The sequence below is a fragment of the Moschus berezovskii genome, chromosome 9, assembly GCF_049115385.1.
Source record: "Moschus berezovskii isolate FMDL1 chromosome 9, NW_MosBer_1.0, whole genome shotgun sequence".
Taxonomy (NCBI): Eukaryota; Metazoa; Chordata; class Mammalia; order Artiodactyla; family Moschidae; genus Moschus; species Moschus berezovskii.
The window spans coordinates 101444537-101465113 of NC_142468.1; the positions used below are offsets into that span (position 1 = coordinate 101444537).

The following is a 20577-nucleotide window of genomic DNA, read 5'->3' on the forward strand; positions in this document are numbered from 1 at the left end:
CCCTTAACACTAACAAGCAAATGTTAATTTGCTTATAATTGCAAGAAAAATTTCAAGCTTACCAAAGACAATTGAACCATAGTTTAAGCACTTGGAAAAGACAAGTTACATGGTATATTACATAAAATTTAAAAAAAAGTGCTTCTACTTTTGTTTCCTTAGGTTTGAAAGTCAGTTGTGAATACAAATGGAATTTCTTAAGAGTGTTTGATTTCAAGGCTGCTCTATGAAGTTCTATTAAAATTGCCCTTCTATTGTTTTTTCCCTTTGGTATCTTATGTTCAATCTAGCATTCTATATTTATGATGCTGTCAAATATGACTTTTTATTCTTACATTTTCTTTCATTTGTTCGAATTCTTTCAATCATTGTTTGTTCAGTCTCATTTAATGATACTGTAAATGACAGTCATTTATAAATGACTATGAGTATAAATGATAGTATTATGACTTCATTAACAACCCATTTCAATTAAAGTAATCTCTAACAGTAATCAACATGTTTTTGTATTTATTTCTTCACTAACAAATATATATTGCCTGTATCATAAAGTATTTAATGATTTTTATATGGCTATTTGCTGAGATCACTAATTATCATTATAACAGCATTTAATAAATTTAAAATATATTATCATTAATTTTGTATGCATCAGTTATGATTCTAAAATAAGAAAGTAAAACTATGTATTGCATATGTATTCAAATTATATTTGCAATATATTTGAAAGCTGGGTTACCTATACAGTTCTAAAATCTAAAAGTTCTATGTGGAGCTAACATTTTGGAACCTTAATTTTTACATGGCCTCTTGCATTTTCTGATTTCTCAAGGTGTAAATAATAGGATTCAATAAGGGTGTGAATACAGTGTAAAATACAGCAAGGACTTTATTGCTGGCAAAACTCTTGAATGGCCAGGCATAGATGAAGATACACGGCCCAAAGAACAGACTGACCACAGTGATGTGGGCAGACAGTGTGGACAGAGCTTTGGAGAGGCCTCCCGATGATCTTCGTTGCACAGTGGCCAGGAGGACAGTGTAGGAGACAAGCAGGAGGAGGAAACAGATAAGTGACAAGAGTCCACTGTCAGCAATGACAAATAATTCCAGGGTGTATGTTTCCACACACGCAAGCTTAATCACAAGGGGAAGGTCACAGAATATGTTGTCTACAATGCGGGGGCCACAGAAAGGCAGGTTTACCGTTAATACCATCTGACTCATGGTGTGTATAAAACCAATTGTCCATGAGAGTATAACAAACCCGTTCAGCAAGCTGTGGTTCATGATTTTCCTGTAGTGCAGGGGTTTACATACGGCCACATATCTGTCAAAAGCCATGGCTACCAGAAGAGTTGCCTCAGCACCTCCAAACAAGTGCATAAAGGACATCTGAGCCATGCATCCCCATATAGAGATGGTCTTGTGTTCAGTGAGCAAGTCTCTGATCATCTTGGGTGTGGTGACCGTGGAGAGACACATGTCCAAAAAGGAGAGGTTTCCGAGGAGGAAGTACATGGGAGAACGAAGGGTGGAACTGCATGTCACTGTGACCACAGTGAGAGCGTTTCCCAGCACAGTAGCCCCATAGATCAAGGAGAACGTCACGAAGAAGACAATCTGAAGTTCCCATCCTGCAGAAAATCCTTGCAAAATAAACTCAGTCACTACAGATCCATTTTTCAGATCCATTTACTCAACTCAGAAAGATTCCAGATGTTCTTTATATACAAAGAGAATTTTTTTAAAAAGCCACAGTTAGCACTGACTGACATGGGATCGCAAAGAGTCAAACACGACTTATCAAATGAACTTCAACAAAAACACCAACATTTTTTATTTCTATTTGATGAGTAAAGATAGTCTTAAATCTCAGATCTTTTGGAGCTGTTTTCTCAAATCCTTTTATTAACATTGTTCACAGTGAACAGTTTGTGTGTTGTGTGCAAATGGTTTGGAAGTAAATAGTGAAATTATTCAGTCCTAATGTATAGATATTGCTTTGGTTGTAATATATCACACTAAATTTTATTTGCTGAGCTTTTAAATGTCATTCTTAGGAGGTAGAGTGATCAAAATTAATTATAATTATGTGATCACTATGTCATAAGCTGTGTTGTATTTCACATATGTTAACAAGCTTTAGTGTTATGAGCATAGCAATCTCGTTATTATAATTATCCTAATTTTGTATTAAAGGAAACTTGGCACAGATGTTTTAAATGACTTACACCAGCATCTGGGCATGTATCAAAACACCATATTCCAGCCAAACATAAAGGAATGTATATTTATGGTCAAGTTATTAAATATTGATTGAATTAATATGTTCCATTTATATGAGCATAACAGATATGATTCAACAAGTATTTGGAATCCCTCTATGTAATTAACTGCACTTTATTTCTTATACAAAAGGAATCAGAATCTGGTATCTCAGGAGTTAACCATCTAGAGATTAATTATCAATCAAAAATTAGCAATGAGACATGGAAGAAAATATTTAATTTAGCACATGATTTGTGAAAAATGTAAGTTTTTTTAAATTGGCAACCAGTTCCAAGTGTCACGTTTAAGACACAGCTTCAAGCTTGCTTGTTTTTATCTTCAAACCATTTTAAAAAGTAAAAAAAAAAAAAACTTACTCATGGTCAGTAAATAAAAAGGACAAGGCTTAAAGACTGAAGATTTATAAGAAGAAAAGAATTGATAGCAGTGAGTAGAAAGAGTGGTGTATTTGGAAAAGTGACTGAATTAAGTTTTAAAGATGCTTAGGAAATGTTTGTTTTCTTTTCTCCAGTGACCTGTAAATCTCTCCTTGTTTTCAGCTCTGCTCGGTCTCTTGTCAAAATATCTTATCACCGTTATCCAACCTTAATTATCTTAATTATCTTGTTATCTTACCTCCGATATTTTTAAGAAATAGTCAGTGTCTACAAACTAGGGGAAATAATAGTGAAAAATGATGTAGTTCCTGTAGGTCAACCTCCAGAAGTGTACAGAGTGGATGCTAAGTGGTGTACTGTGGACCTGGAGGGGCATGCAGAGGACAGTCTCCACACCATGCCTTCTATAACGATTGTGTTACATGACTATCATGAGAGTGACCAGAAATATTGCTGTTGAGACTTTTGTGACAGAAATTTCAATAACTGCATGCATTTTGGGGAAGTGACATGACTTGATAACTGTTAGAAAGAATGAATATGCCAGTTATAATTTGGAAACCAATATCCTTGAATTTTATTTCCCACAATAAAGTAAAAACAGAAAAACTTGCAAATGGAATTAATTTAGTTAAATATAATTGATTATTAAAGATTTATTTTGGCCTTTTATTTCAGAGGGAAAGCTGGAATTTACTGTGTTGATGACTTTCCCAGCATTTCTGTCTCTTATTCCTCTCTTTCATTTTTTATCTATTTATGTTTTAAATTTATTTATTTTAATTGGAGGCTAATTACTTTACATTATTGTATTGGTTTTGCCATACATTGACATCTCAAAATATTTATTTGGTTCTGCACTTAGTATACCTGCTTCTATATTATGAAGGTAAAAAGACTATACAAATTAAATAAGTTATCATATAGTTTAGACAAAAATCCTATCAATGAAGAAAATTGTCTTCCTCTTAAATAATTGCACATTTTATTTTAGTTAACTTTACTCAATTTATGATTCTCTTTGCAAGAATTTGAAGACAAAATCACAGTATATTAGAGTTAGGATGGAACTTTGTAATCATTCGTTCTCTTTAGTAAATGAAAAATCAAGACCCCCATAATTAATTATATTTTCCCAAGTCTTAGAGGTAGGACCACCCCGAGGAAATGTAGTGATTATTAGGTGAGATGGTGTAGTATGTATGGACACAGAATGGGCACAGAGAGGGCATGTGTTGAATCTGAGTCTCTCATATAATCTTAGATAATCCTGAGACTTTTCCATATAAATCTGTATTAGGGAAGGAAGGAGTCAAGACTTGTTTTAGTAAATTGTTGAAAATAAATATTTCTACTCTTGCTCATGTGTATATAAGACATAAATTACGTAATATAACAAAAGAAGAAGCAGGTAGCAGAGGATGAGATGGTTAGATAGCATCACCAAATCAATGGACATGAATCTGAGCAAACTTCAGGAAATAGTGAAGGACAGGTGAACCCTGTGTGCTGAAGTCCATAGGGTCACAAAGAGTCAGACCCAACTTAACAGCTGAACAATGAACAGTATAAGCATAACTAACTCAAATAAATATTTTCTCCCATTTTCATTATAGACATTTAAATAAATTAAGCATAATTTCTATCGACTAATTTCACCTTTTTCTAAAACTGTACATATTTATCTTAAAATGCAGATGAAACTGAAAAATATGATTAATAAAAGAAACTGGGCACAATAGACTATATGCTTTGTAAGTTCACTTACATTAAATGTCTAGAAACAGCTAACCTATGAAAAAAGAATGCATATTAGTAGCCCTTCAGCTGGGGATTGATTGGAGATGGGCGTGAGTTTTCTTTTTGCAGTGGTGAAAATTATTTAAAACAAGATTGTGGTGATCCTTGCACAGCTATGTGAATAGAATAATAATCATTCAAATGTGTATTAAATGGTTACCTGAAATTGATTAAAAGAAATCGTATGAGAGCCGAAAAATTGATGCTTTTGAACTGTGGTATTGGAGAAGACTCTTGAGAGTCCCTTAGACTGCAAGGAGATCCAACCAATCCATCCTAAAGGAGATCAATCCTGGGTGTTCATGGGAAGGACTGATGCTAAAGCTGAAACTCCAATACTCTGGCCACCTTATGCGAAGAGTTGACTCATTGGAAAAAAAACTCTGATGCTGGGAGGGATTGGGGGTGGGAGGAGAAGGGGACGACAGAAGATGAGATGGCTGGATGGCATCACCGACTCGATGGACATGAGTTTGAGTGAACTCCAGGAGATGGTGATGGACAGTGAGGCCTGGCGTGCTGTGATTCATGGGGTCGCAAAGAGTCGGACACCACTGAGTGACTGAACTGAACTGAACTGATCCCTATTCTGCAAAAAATAATATGAGTTTCTAGCTTTTCCACTATTTTCAGTGATAGTATGAATTATCTGGATGCTCAGGAATTTATGTTTCTTAATTTTATCCATCATTCTTAATCACTTACCATATACCACCAAATTCATTTGCAATATCAGTTTGAGAGCATATACCTTTAAATTTTCATGGAAATTGTTGATTATAGTCCATTGTAAAATAAATATGTAATCCCATGTCTTGAAAACCATAGTATTTTCCTTCTAGTCAACACAGAATTAATTAAAATACCGTCTTCAGTATACTAAATTTGTAATGAATTAATCCTCTATAATGTTTTCACTTACTTGCTGTAAAGGTGCATTATGAGAAACAATGTGTTCAAGACGTTATTCGAAATTAGAAATCTAATTTTTACTCTCTGTGATGCCCTTCATGTGGTTCTGGATATTGTTTTCTGCATCTTTTATAAAGACGTGAACCACTTTGGAGGCAGATTTTTTTTGGAGCCCTCGGAATCCAAATTTCAGTGGGAGTAGTTAAAACTTTGGGACTGCTGTGATAGCATGACCAGGAGAGATGTTCACTCTTCATTTCTGGTCCTTGAGCCTTGGAATGATTAAAATAGTCATGAGAGTATTGGCTTTTTGTGATATAATAAGTTCAGACAGCTTTGATTTAATGGACACTTCCTCTTCCTCACATTATTCCCAAGCTACATTTTTACCTTCCTTCTAACAATTTTGTGGTATTATTTCAGATGAATAATCTCTAAATTTTTCTGACCATTACATCTTTAATAGAAATTTGATCTATACATGTTACAGGCTTACTCCTAAAAGTGCATATTATATGCACATTAATATATTTAGGAAATAGAAAATTGTAAAGATATACTGAGAATAATTCACATTAAATTGCTTCAAACTTCATATTATACATTAATGTTACAACTAACTGTTTTATGGTTATTAAAATACTAATATTTTTTAAAATTTATTTACCTTGCTATGAGAGTTTCAGAGAATATTTATATGGCAAAATATGTTTTCATTGTCATTGCCCTTTTTACTATAAAATCTTACAGTAAATTCTTTCTTTATAAGAGTTTGCTTTTACATAGTTCATCATATTGATCATCCTAATATACTTAGCATAGCAGGCTTCAAAGTCTGTTTCAATAACTTGCCAGCAATGTCATGAGTAACTTTCAAATTGGTCGACATATCTGTATCTTATCTGCAAGTTCTTATTTAATTCCAGTCAAATTCACTATTCAACCAAGGGCTTAATGTAGATTTTTGTCATAGACTAGCTTTCATTATGTTAGTATTATTGATGACAATTTTTATGTACAAGTGTTAAAATCTTTCAACTCTTGTATAAGGCAAAACTCCTCCCAAGACATAATTTATTCTATCACTTAATTTTGAGATAGTTAGAAATAGTTTCTGTGTGCTTTTCAATAGCATTTGCTGATAAGGAATGTATTTTATTTATTGTTGTACTGCTTATCTTAGTCATTTTTATAAGAATGGCAGAAAATACAAGTAATTTCTCTGTGGAATGTGGCTTTTGTTCTTTTGGTACTAGTAAGAAACGGAAACACTTGTTACTACATTTAGTTAAAATTTAAAGCCTTCCATTGGTTATCATTGACTATTAATATTTCAAATAAAATTGTAGAGGTTTATTTTATGTTTTATATATTTAGTTTTTAGTGTTTTACTAATTTTGATGACTAGCTAATTTATCAAGGTACGATATATATTGTCACATTCATTGTTAATAAAGATGGAAGTAAATCCATATTGTGAAATAATTTTTCTTAACTTAAAATATTTTGCCAGTTTACCGTCAGTTCTGTATCTCAATGTTCTTTTATTAATACTTTGTGATTTAGCTAAGAAAAAGTTCATATTGTGGATATAATTATAAATTCTGTCATTTTATAATCGTTTACATGAATTTTAAAAACAAGAATGATCTTCAATCCAAGGTTTATTCACAGAAACATTTTTAAAGCCCTAATGAAGCTGTGGAGGATAAATTGAGCTAAAATAAGATAATATAATCTTTAAGTATTCCCTCCCCTTTACTTTTAGCACAACTAAGCTATTATATGGAGAGATAGTTGTTTATTGAATAACAATTTGTTCAAAGTAAATGACCTTGAAGAGAACTGCTTTTGATCCCCCTCTGTCTTTGATTAACTCACATTTTCTCCAGAAACTTTAAATGCCATATAGCATGACCAGGCAACACACAGATTAATTGAGTACCTAAAATAATCTGTGTAGTAAATAATAACAAAATTTATCATTTAATATTAAAAGACATAAATAGATGTTCTCATCTTTTTGTACCTAATTAGATGATTACAGTTAGTTTAAAATGCATGCACCCTCCTTAAAACCATGGGTTTGAATAACATTTTAAAATAACTGCTTAATTCAGGCTTCTCTTTTGTTTCAACTATGAATTCTAACTCAATTTATTTATATAATATCCTTTATTCTTGATTTAATATGCACCCTAAGTTACTGGTCAGGGTAAAATTCTGTGATTCTCAATACATGCCTTCTCTCTTCTCAAATGTTTAATACTCTCATTCTATCTTTATTTAAACTGCCAAGGAACAACAGTTGTCTTAGCCTAAAGATGTATACAAATTAAGACAGTCACCCTCTTTTCTCCAAATGGAAAGACGAAATTCTATAGGTTACTATGTACATCTCAGTGTGGTATTATTATTTCCTCTAATTTAGTCATAATCCCACATGAATATCCCATATCCTAGAGACAAAATTCTAAAGTTAACCTCCAACAACTACTTGATAATGAACAACCAAAAAAAATTGAAATTTGTCAGCAAATACTATACATACACAATGACCATAAATATTTTAGGAAGAAACAGTCTTAGTTTCTATAATCATCATTCTACTAAACTATTGTAGTATTTATTTATGTCTATCTTCTTTTACTACCAATTGCATTCTTCTTTTGTCTTCATCCAAGATCTCCAATGATGGTGATTCTTTACTTGGTGGAGTGAATCAAATTCTAATTTGTACTAGGTTGTGTGATTTTCTTTTTTTTTTAAGAAAAAAGAAATTTTATTATTTTTTAAAATTTATTTATTTTAATTGGAGGCTAATTACTTTACATTATTGTATTGGTTGGAGAAGGCAATGGCAAGCCACTCCAGTACTCTTGCCTGGAAAATCCCATGGATGGAGGAGCCTGGTAAGCTGCAGTCCTTGGGGTCGCTATGGGTCGGACACGACTGAGCGACTTCACTTTCACTTTTCACTTTCACACATTGGAGAAGGAAATGGCAACCCACTCCAGTGTTCTTGCCTGGAGAATCCCAGGGACGGGGGAGCCTGGTGGGCTTCCGTCTATGGGGTCACACAGAGTCGGCAGCATTGTATTGGTTTTGCCATACATTGACATGAGTCTGCTTGATATGCACATACTGTGAGGCACCATAGAGAATCACGTGGGTTTCAAACATGATTTTTCCTGCCCTGCTGTCTATCAGTAGTACTAGTACACCTTGCTCAGTGGGTCAACCTTCTTAGCTATTTCAATAAACTCTTTTTATTGAATCAGAGGCATAAGGAAACAGAAATTGTTGGCTTCTTTTCACTTTCAGATCAAGGGAAAATCATTTTAACCTTTTGTTGGGAAGATTTAATTATTGGGACTATGACATGTAAGGGAGAGGACAGGAAGCAAACATGTATGAATACTAATTAAAGTTTAGATAAAAATATTTTACTTATAACAGCATAGATTTTGTAGTTACATGTAGGATCTGATTCTAGGTCTAGTACTTAACAATTTCTGTGACAAGTTTGTTAAATTTTTAATGTGCAGTTTCTGGTGATAAATATAAATAATATTCTCTATTTTCATTGTGTGAGGTTAAGAGAAAATGCATGCAAAATGCCTTAGACATGGTTAGAACTCAACAAACAGTATTTTAAAATCTAAGAATTTATAGAAAAATTTAAAATTGCAACATAAATGAATGATAATATATTGGAATGATTTGCACTTGGATGTACAATTCAGAATGCTTTGTTGCATATATGCTTGTGTAAGGAAAAGTAATAATTTCCCAAAATATGACTTATGTTCAGTGTAAAATCTTATACCTGTATCTCTGGATGATGATTACAATAACAACAACGATGATGCCTTTGATGATTGTAATATTTAAGTTAAAAGGCTGATCTGGAACTCACATTCTTGGACTTTATTTTTATTATTGCTTTCTTCATGTCTTTATTCCTAAATGAGTAAATGATTGGATTTAAAAGGGGAGTAAAAATTGTATAAAACACAGAGAAGATCTTATCTATGAAAACATGGCTGAATGGCCATATATAGATAAAGAGGCAAGGTCCAAAGAATAGTACCACCACGGTGATGTGGGTTGAAAGAGTGGACATGGCCTTGGAATATCCACTGGAGGAGTGATGATGGACAGTTATCAGGATGATGCTATAGGAAATGAACAGAAATGTGAAACAGAACAAAGAAAGTAGTCCACTAAGTGCGATGACTAATAGGTCTGAGACATAGGTGTCAGTGCAGGCAAGCTTGATCACCTGAGGCAGGTCACAAAAAAAACTATCTACAACATTGGGGCCACAGAATAGTAAAGTCACTATAAAAACCATTTGGCTAATAGAGTGCACAAACCCAGTAGTCCAGGAGAAAAGTGCAAGTCTGATGCAAATATGGTGGCTCATAATATTTTTGTAATTTTTGCATATGGCAATTAATCTATCAATTGCCATGGCTACAAGCAACATCATCTCACTTCCACCTAAAAGGTGAAGGAAAAAAATCTGGGCCATGCATCCTTCATAAGAAATGGCCTTATTTTTACTAATTAAGTCACCAATCATTTTAGGAGTAGCAAAGGAAGCCAGAGACATATCAATAAAGGACAGGTTGACCAGTAGGAAGTACATTGGAGACTGTAATGGAGGGTCCAGTTTCACTACCAAGATAATAATGAGGTTACATAATAAAATGGCTATGTAAATAATGGTAAAAAAGAAAAAAAAGAAAATCTGTAACTCATGAAACTCTGTGAGTCCCAGCAAAATAAATTCAGCCACTACAGAGTGATTTTGTTTTTCCATTTGTTTGGCTGTTGGCATATGTTACCTAAAACAAAATCAAAATAGAAAGTCTGTTAGTTAAACTTGAAAGATAAGTGCATAGTCACTTAACTTTTTTTCCCTAAAATTCACTGAAATGCTTAAAAAGGATAAAAAAGAATCAACACTAAATCCAGCTTTTTGAAAGAGATAGACACAATTTATTAATAAAAATTATGAGGAATATCTACCATAAACCAAGATGTTTGAAGAAAATTGAAACTATCAATATGTAACTCATATTTGGGCTAATTATAAGAAAAGTGATTATCTCAGCTGGTGAGAGAATATTCAAGCTCTTTGCCACGTTTTTAGATTTTGAGAAATAGGTTTATTCATCCTCCATAGACAAAAAATAAGGTCTACCATCTTGAACTCTAATAATAGTAAGGGTCATGTAAGTGAAAGAAAGGCCAAGTGGTTTTCTAATTATAAACAGGACCGAGAGAAATGAAACTGAGTAACTGGAATATAGAGCATCAACAATCTAGAAGTCATTCTGTATTTGCGGCTGAAAGTTAGATGAACAGAGATAATAAACATGATGAGTCTTTGAGACAAATGAATCTATGCTGGCAAACTGAGATAGCTTCTCGTCTTATTTTTTTCTGAGACGGAAGAAGTGTCCAAATATTTGAGTCTTCTCCCACAGGCCCTGATTTCCTTTGGGCCTATGAATTTAGCAGATTGTGAAGTACAGTGCAGTGATAGCCTAAATGGATGCTTGCTGCTGGCTTGTAGATCCCTGATAAACAAAAGGAAATCTGTTTATCAGGGAACACATCCATATTGCTCTGGATGTGTAAAGCAGACCTTTGTAGAATGACATCCACTTATACCATGTATAATGCTAGCCAGAATTTTTGAAACAAAATAACAAGGAATATATACCAGGTATCTAAGAAGAGATAGTAACACAACACATTGTTAAGAGATCTAAAAAAAAACAAAAAACGGAAGAGTTTCTAGCTGGGCAAAGGAAAATATTTTTAAATATTTTAAGAATTCGGAAAAGTAAAAAATACTATAATAAAGATCATCCTGTTTTAAGAATTAACAAGTATGTGCATTTTTATCATTTTGCATCAAATTTTTTAAAGAAAATAAAAAATACTGGCAGAGGTAAAGTTCACTTATCATCTAGTTTATGTATGACATGAAAATGATTACGTGATATCCTGTCATAACAACATTTTGCAAATGATTTTATTTTTACTGACAAACTGATATTCTAAAATTGTACAATATACTCGTACATATCCATTTACATGTAAAAATTTTTTTCAAGATTACATTACCAGAAGCACAATTACTAGTCATTTTCAACTAATCAAATAATGCAAATTTCTCAATAAAGATTTATATAAATACTACTTTGCACAAATATTGGTATCTTTTTAGCTCTCATTCTGACCACCTGATTTTATTGTAGGAATGCAAAAATGGTTCAATACTAGAAACTCACTTTATATAATTAACAAAATTAAAGAGTTAGGCAAGTAACATAATTTACAAGTGACAACAAAATAAGCATCTAATAAATATTGGATTCATAAATTGTAAAATATGTCAATTATCTTTAAGTTCATATATATATTCATGTACTCCCAATCTGAATTCAAGTAGGAGTTTTTGGAAAATTGACATGTTAATTCTAAAATGTATATTGAATTACAAAAGGTCAAGATGAGCCAAGGCTGTTTTGAAGAACAAAGCTAAATTTATACTGCCAAAACCTACTTATAAAGCCATATAAGACAGTTTGATTTTGGTTCAAGGATGTAAAAATAAACCAAAGAAACAAGTGAAATATCAGAAATGACAACAACAGATGACATAGTAAAGCACATTTGTGGAGAAACAAATATAACTGTTTACTGAATAGCCAGTATGTAATAAGTAGCTGATGCTGGTGGCTCTGTTTTGGGAAAGAGGACATTTCTAATGTCAGAATTCCACAGTATCAATAAATACCATTAGTTGGCTTAGTCATATTCTCCTAAAAATTTGGCTTCAAAATTAATATTGCTTAACTTTAAAGATTTGATATTTTAATCTTTTCTTCCAGTTTGTTCTCAGGTTTGCCTGATTATAAAGTAGACCAGGCAGTGGGTGAGATAACTTTCCTAGGACGCATTCTAAGTCTACATGCAGCAATAACCCAGCTTCCCAAGAGATGATGAGAAAAGAAGGAATTTTGCTAAATTTTTACTTATAAGTTTTTCCACTAAATCATACTTTTCACATATGACTCTGCCATGTGACATAGCGGTGTTTGTCTTCATGCACTGTTTATTCCACAAATTACAGATTTCAGAGAGTAAGGACCCAGAGCGGAAAGAATGAGACAGAAAAATGAAACAAAACTACAGTTGACCGTTGAATAACAAGGGTTTGAACTGTGCATATGCAGATTTTTTCCAATAATAAATACTACAGTATTATATAATTGTTTAGCTCCACTGTATTGGAAGGTTGGTGCCCCTAACCTCCTCATGTGTTCAAGTTAGTAGCTCAGTCATGTCTGACTGTGATCCCATGGACTATATATAGCTCACCAGGCTCCTCTGTCCATGGAATTCTCCAGGCAAGAGTACTGGAGTGGGTTGCCATTTCCTTCTCCAGGATGTGTTCAGAGTCAATTGTATTGTCCACACCTAGACACAAACACATAGGTAAATGAGATATTAACAGAGATAGATTTGGGGATCAGCAAGGGAAATAGTAAATGATAATGGGGCAACTACTTAGCAATCAGGAATGGCAAGATCAAACCTCTAATTTCACTTCTCTTTTGAAAATAAATCTCAGAAGTGTAAAAGATTTAGATTAGAAAAATACAGCTATGAAAACAGTAAAAGCAAACATAGGTACATGTTTTAAGCCATTCAAAATAGCTCATTAAAAATATGATGCAAAAACTAAATTCTAGGAAGATATGGACTAGTATATTTGACTTTACTAAATGTAAAAAATAAAAAAGTGATCATAAAGAGATGAGAATATACTTTCAACAAATGAAACTAAGAACTGTTTCAAACTAAGAACTTTGATTAGTAAGAAAAGGTTAAAGAAACAGTGGAAAAGTGGAAAAACCATATGGATTAGCAATTCACAGAAGTAGAACTTCAAATATCTTTAAAAAACCCTTCTCAACTTTATTGATAATTAAGGAAATGCAATTTATAGCAAAATATGTAATTTTACTTATCACATTTAAAAATAAATTTAATTTTGACAGAATGTGAGATAGAGTTTAATAATTCTCTTTTTTATATTGGCCCTATATGTTTTTTGGGAGGGGGAGTTGGCACTATATCTTAGATTTAAAGGTTTTACGACAGTTTAATGGAGAACCTCCACTTGTGGGATTTATAGGCTAAGTGTTCAAAGAAACATAATTGCATGCTTTTTGCATCATTGTCTTTAATAACCAAAAATCAAGAAGCTCCTCAAAATTCCACTATTTGTGGGATTATTTTAAAATGGAAATGTATGTGTGCTGATCTGGAAAAACATATGACATATTAAATTTGTAAATGTTATATTTTAAATTGCTGCAATATTTTAATGAAATATTTCAAACAAATTTCAGAGAACTATCAGTTCACTAAACTGCCAAGACTGCCTACCTCTGGCATATTAACATATAAAGTTTAATAAAGATTCTAAATTTTATAAGTTCAAATTCTGTACAATTTAATAAAATTGAATTAGAGTCTAGTCCTGGATAAGTGCTCTCAAAAATGTAGTTGGCATTTGTCTACCAAAAGCTTTGAATCAGAGAGTCATTTATTTTACACACAGCTATAGTCGGACACGACTGAAGCGACTTAGCAGCAGCAGCAGCAGCATAATGGAATATTTAAAATTATCCATAAGTAACCTGAAACTTGTGATATTAACTTGCTGTGCCAGTTTATCATCTACTGCCTAAAGCATTTAGAGTTGCAGTGGCAACTCTAAGTTGGTAATTATGGATTTGGCAATCAATCATACCTAGCCAGAATTGGAAACATATTCTAAGTTGTATATCAACTTTGACAAGGAAACTTCAAGTCAGGACGATATCTCTGTCCCCTTACCCTTCAGCCTTTCCAAAATTTCCTCTGTGAATAATGAGAAAAATTTTTGAAGTGAAGGACAATGAAATCTGATATTAAAATGTATTACAGAGCAGAGTAATACAATGATATTTTAGTTTCATAACATTAGATGGAGTAATGAAGTGACTGTAAGAAACCTGAGAATTTAAAAATAGTCGTAGATTAAGAATATGTTCTTAAGGATAAATTTACAGTTATTTGAGAATAAATATGGCTGCTTAGCTACATATCTTAAAGAAAAATAAATTCAAATATTTAAAATATTTCGACAATAATTTCAAAAATAAAATACTGACATAAATATATGTGAATATATATACTCTTTTGTATTAATATTGGGTAAGATCAAGATAAACCTATAAGTAAATATATTCATTTTGTTATTTTATAATATTGAGTTAGGATCATGTAAAAGGCAAAAATAAAGGTGAATAGATTTTATTCAGTGAGGATGAGTAAACTCTCTATTATATCAAAAACATAAAAAAGATTGTAAGAGGCAAGAACTAAACTGGAGAGAAACAGTCAATTTACATGCCCTTAATATCAATTTTTTATGAGTCAACAGGACAATATCAAGAGCCACGTAAAAAAATTAGGACAAAGTGAAGTATAAAATGTTTAGGAAAATATATGTGATGTTTGAACCTGTGGAAAAAAGAAATTAATTTCCATAAAAATATAGCTTGAGATCATACACAGCAAAGTTTTGGTGATTTAGTTGGATGGTAGAATTAGATTTCTGGTTATATTTTCCCATATATCTTGATACATCACAAATATTTTGTAATAAAGATATTTAATTTTTAAAATTAAAGATGTTTGAATAAATATTTTATTTAATGTATTCAAACATAAAAATGTCTTTAGTTTTTTTCTCCATACCTTGTACCTGCTTTGAGAGTTGTGGCTGAAAATCACTGAGATTCTTCTAGAATTTTTTTTTCACTTGCTCCCACTTTCTTTAATCTTCTTTCTGTATGTGCAAATTCTAATAAAGGAGAATTTTACTTGAAAATGTACAAGACAGCATGAAAAATGTGTCAATTATTGACCTTGGGAAAATCTGGCATCTTATAACTGAATTCCCTCAGCAATTTAAAGGACATGTATTTGGCAAGCTAGAGTATTCAAATTCCTTCATTAGTGTGTAGTTTTTCCCAATAACAAGGGACAAAAATAAGGCTTTGCCAACAAAACAATACATCCACATTTCAAAAAGCAGACATGATTATAAAAACTGTGTCTATATAAAGTGTAGATAAAATTGAATTTTCAAAAATACAAAGTAAGAAGGATTTATAAATATAAGAAACAAGATTAATTATAATTTACTTTATTATAGAAAATTTCTTCAAAAAAAAAAACTTTCCTAGCCATAAACATCTCTTTCTTTAATCCTATTATCTGAATAAAAGTCAAGAGAACAAATTTAATTGGAAATATTGGAAATAACTTATTCCTAAGAGTCACATTCCTCTGATACCTTTCTATTTTCCTCTGTAATTAGTTCCTCTTGGATTTGCAAGCTCCCCCATAACTGCATTGTTCCAGAAGAGTTCAAACTGGTTAAAATTTGGTTAAAATTAAAGAGATTTACTGTTTTTTTATTTCTTCCATGTCAAACAGCAGCTAATTTATTTCTCACATTTGACTGCCAATGTTTATGTCAATAAATGGCCTATGCAACCAATTATTTTGTTGAATTATATTGTGATTTCAGTGAAAAGCCTGGTTAATAATATCCAAAAGTACTTCTTTTCTGCCTCTATATTGACAGTTTCACATATTGATTACTTCACGTATTCATAGTTTAGATACTCTTAAGAAAATAACATACCTGTTAAAGGGTTAATGTGTTATTCCCAAATCTGCTATAAGCATTCTTGTACATTTCTTTTGGACATGATCATTTCTTTCTCTTTAGGTGTATACCTTGCAGTGAAATTACTGGCTCCTAGGTAGGCATGTCTTTTAGAAACTGCCAGTTTCCGATGTTGTTTCACCAATTTATCCTCCCACCAGCAGTGTACAAGAATTCTAGAGGTTCCATATCCTTCACAGACTTTGATATTCTCAACCTTTTTTAATTTAAAGCTATGTTCTTATGTACATAGCAATACTAATTGTGGTTATATGTACATTTCCCTGATTACTAGTAATAAGGAATACCTTTTCATATGATTATTATCTATTTGAATATTCCCTTTTGTGAAATACCTATTTAACTCTTTTTGCCCAAATCTTGTGAATGGACAACTTAAATGAAACAAGCAAATCTTGAAACCACAAATTATACTACTGGCAAGAGAAGAAAGAAAATGTACATGCTGTGTATCAAAGAGATTAAAACCATAATTTAAAATAATCCCTTTAAAAAAGAAACACAAGGAACATTTGTTTCACTAATGAAAAAATTTCCAAATGTTTTAAGTGAAATAACTTGGAGTAGACAGAGATGATGGTAGAACAGGAGGATGCTTATTGCACCTCTCCCCAGAAACACATCAAAAACATCTACATGTGGAGCAATTCTCACTGAAAACAACTTTGAAACTGGCAGAAAGACTCTTGTTTGTAAGAAAGATACACACAGAATTGGGTAGGAAGGGAAGAGCAGAGATCAGTTCAGGACTCACAACCCATCAGAGGGCACATAGAAGAAAAGGGGTTTGGAGATCCTCCCTGGGGAGTGAGCAGTTCAAATCACATATTTGACACCCCAGCCCTGGAGTCTGACACTAGGAAGATGAGTCCCATTAGCTGATTTGAAAACCAGTGGAACTTATAGAGGACTGTGAGAAACCCAGACCCACTGGTGAAGGGCATGTACATCTTTCTTATTCCCAGGAACAAGGAAGAGGAAGCAGGTTGAAACTGCCTCAGGCTCTGGCTGGTTTCCAGAAAGTACCCCAACATGTACCTTTGCCCATGCCAGTCACCCAGTCTGGCCCCTCTACCTCCAGCACAACCCCCCAGTAGAGTGAACACTGCTTTTGTCAAGCAGAGTGTTCAGTGTTGATGAATTTATGCCTAAAAAATTCCTGAGACTAAAAAAGGAGACAGATATTCAGGCAGAAGATAAATATTCAGATATTCATCACAGAGAATCCTAATCAAGAAGAACCTGAAGAGACCCACACCAAGTCATATCATAACTAAAATGACAAAAATTAAAGATAGAGAATTCTAAAGGCAGCAAGAGAAAAACCAAAGAGTCATATACCAAAGAACCCTTATCAGACTATCGGCTGAATTTTCTGCAGAAACTTTGCAGTCTGGAAGGGAATGACATGATATAAATTGCTGAAGGAGAAAAAAATAAACCTAGAATACTCTACCCAGCAGGATTATCACTGAGAATTGAAGGAGAGACAGACAAAAATTGAAAGAGTTCATCAACCTCATTTTGTTCTTTGATCTGTGGGTTCATTGTTGTTATTCAGTCATCAAATCACGTCTGATTCTTCGCAACCCCATAGACTGCAGCGCACCAGGCTTCCCTATCCCTCACCATGTCCACCGAATCAGTGGTGCCATCCAACCATCTCATCCTCTGTCACCCTATTCTCCTTCTGCCTTCAGTCTTTCCCAGCATAAGGGTCTTTTCCAATGAGTCAACTGTTCGCATCAGGTGGCCAAAGTTTCTTCTTCTTCAGCATCAAAGCTTCCAAAGTGTATTCAGTGTTGATTTCCTTAAAGATCAACTGGTTTGATCTCCTTGCTTTCCAAGGGCCTCTAAAGAGTCTTCTCCAGCACCACAGTTTGAAAGCATCAATTCTTTGGCACTCTGCCTTCTTTATGGTCCAACTCTCACATCTGGACATGACTACTGGAAAGACCATAGCCTTGACGATATGGACCTTTGTCAGCAAAGTGATGTCTTTGTTTTGTAACACACTGTCTAGTTTTGTCATAGCTTTCCTGCCAAGAAGCAATCGTCTTCTAATATCATGGCTGTGGCCACCAACCACAGTGATCTCAGAGCCCAAAAAGAGGAAATCTGTCACTGCTTTTTCCCCTTCTCTTGGCCATGAAGTGATGGGACTGGATGCCATGATCTTAGATTTTTAATATTGAGTTTTAAGCTGGATTTTTCACACTCCTCCTTCACCCACATCAAGAATCTCTTTAGTTCCTCTTCACTTTCTGCCATTAGAGTGGTATCATCCACCTATCTGATGTTGTTGATATTTCTCCTGGCAGTCTTGTTTCCATCTTTTAACACATCCAGCCCAGCATACTTTTCATTAAATTTAGATTTTTTTAAACATTATGTCTTTAGATATTTCTTTCTTCCATCCCTGACTCCGGTACTACATGTGGTATATTATGTGATATTTTTCATAGGTTATAGAGGCTCTTGTAAGTTTTTCTCCAATTTTGTTCTGTTTCTGGTTTAGCTTAGATGATTTCTATTTTCTATCCAAGTGTTTTATTTTTCCTTTGTTTCCCAAATGGAATTTTTCAGTTTCTGTATTATATTTTCAGTTCAGTTCAGTTCAGTGGCTCAGTCGTGTCCGACTTTCTGTGACCCCATGAATCACAGCACGCCAGGCCTCCCTGTCCATCACCAACTCCCGGGGTTCACTCAAACTCATGTCCACAGAATCGGTGATGCCATCCAGCCATCTCATTCTTTGTCGTTCCCTTCTCCTCCCGCCCCCAACCTTTCCCAGCATCAGAGTCTTTTCCAGTGAGTCAACTCGTCGCATGAGGTGGCCAAAGTATTGCAGTTTCATCTTTAGCATCAGTCCTTCCAATGAACAGCCAGGATTGATCTCTTTTAGAATGGACTGGTTGGATCTCCTTGCAGTCCAAGGGACTCTCAAGAGTCTTCTCCAACACCACAGTTCAAAAGCATCAATTCTTCGGCGATCAGCTTTCTTCACAGTCCAACTCTCGCATCCATACATGACCACGGGAAAAACCATAGCCTTGACTAGACGGACCTTTGTTTTACCGCCCCCCAATTCCATTTGGTTATTTATTTCATATCTTCATTTTTTTCTCTCATGTTCATATTTTCCTTTAAATTCTTGATTTATTTATATAATGTCTATTTCAAAATTTTTAATTTTAAAAGCTTATTCATCTAAATCATTTCTGAATATGTATCTCTTGATCATATAGATCATATCTTACTTCTTTGAATTTTTATTAGCTAATGATTGGATGTCATATATCAGTGGGATTCTCCATGAAGGGACATTTGGCATTATCTGGGGACCTAGTTGGATGTCACATGTGGGGGCTGCTACTGGAATTTAATGGATAGAAGAAGGAATGCTGCTAAATATCTTAAAATGATCAAGAAGACCTTTGAACCTACAATAAAGCTACCTTTAAAACTTAAAGTTGAAATCAAGACTTTTTAAAGCATACAAAAGATTAAAGAATTCTTAGCAACCTGATGCTTATATAAATATGTTAAATGAAGTTGTAATGAAAATTTTTACATTTATTTATGTACAAATAAAATTTGAATATGACAATAGTTCATAGAAGAGAAAGTGCATAAAGAAGTTTCTTACATTTATTTAATGAAATGTTATAATTATCTGGAGGTATGAGAAATAGAACTTTTCTTGCCATATCAGTAAACGAAGATGTTACAGTCATTAGCAATTGCAGCCACCACCATGGTGAGCTGATAAGCTCTGAGGGAACTCGGAAGGAGAAGAATACCTGCCATATTGAAGCCATCAGATTATAGCCACTCCCTACATTGAGCCACAAGGAAACTCAGGATGTGACCGACACACAAGATACTGGTCCTACACAGCTCAGATGCAAATAAATGGGATGATTTCAGTTAGCCCAAACTCTTGCATCTTCCCATACATGGAAAAGAACTAAATTCCTTAACTTGAGTTATCCAGTTTTCTTTAAGTAACAACAATATTTTGTTGTTCAGACTATGTGCCTTTTGTTGAAAAAATTTTATATAACCTGGTTCTTCCCTTCAACTCCTTGGAGCAGTTCTCTCAGGGTCATTTTAGATGCTTTCTTCTAGGTTTGAAGTTCTAAAAATCCTCACTGGAAAAAAAAAAAAAAGCTCTCAATTTTTAGGTTGTGAGTATTTAAGTTGACAGAAATCAGAAAGTGACAATTTAAAGTTCAGTTCAGTTCAGTCACTCAGTCATGCCTGACTCTTTACAACCCCATGGACTGAAGCACACCAGGCTTCCCTGTTCATCACCAACTCCCAGAGCTTGCTCAAACTCTTGTCCATTGAGTTGGT

At 33.5% G+C, this 20577-nt stretch overlaps 1 protein-coding gene and 1 pseudogene across 1 annotated transcript; both read right to left on the reverse strand.

Annotated features, from left to right (window-relative positions):
* Nucleotides 1-765: 765 nt before the first annotated feature.
* Nucleotides 766-1695, reverse strand: LOC148776718 (olfactory receptor 4L1-like; annotated as a pseudogene).
* Nucleotides 1696-9148: 7453 nt separating this feature from the next.
* On the reverse strand, nt 9149-10209 carry LOC148776719 (olfactory receptor 4K13-like). Its single transcript, XM_088840376.1, has one exon. The coding sequence runs from the start codon at nt 10207-10209 to the stop codon at nt 9277-9279; it is 933 nt and encodes a 310-aa protein (XP_088696502.1). The 3' UTR covers nt 9149-9276.
* Nucleotides 10210-20577: the final 10368 nt, after the last annotated feature.

What these genes read in the sequence shown, in the direction of transcription:
- LOC148776719 (XM_088840376.1), bottom strand. Translation starts at nt 10,209, where the DNA reads ATGGAAAAACAAAATCACTCTGTAGTGGCTGAATTTATTTTGCTGGGA.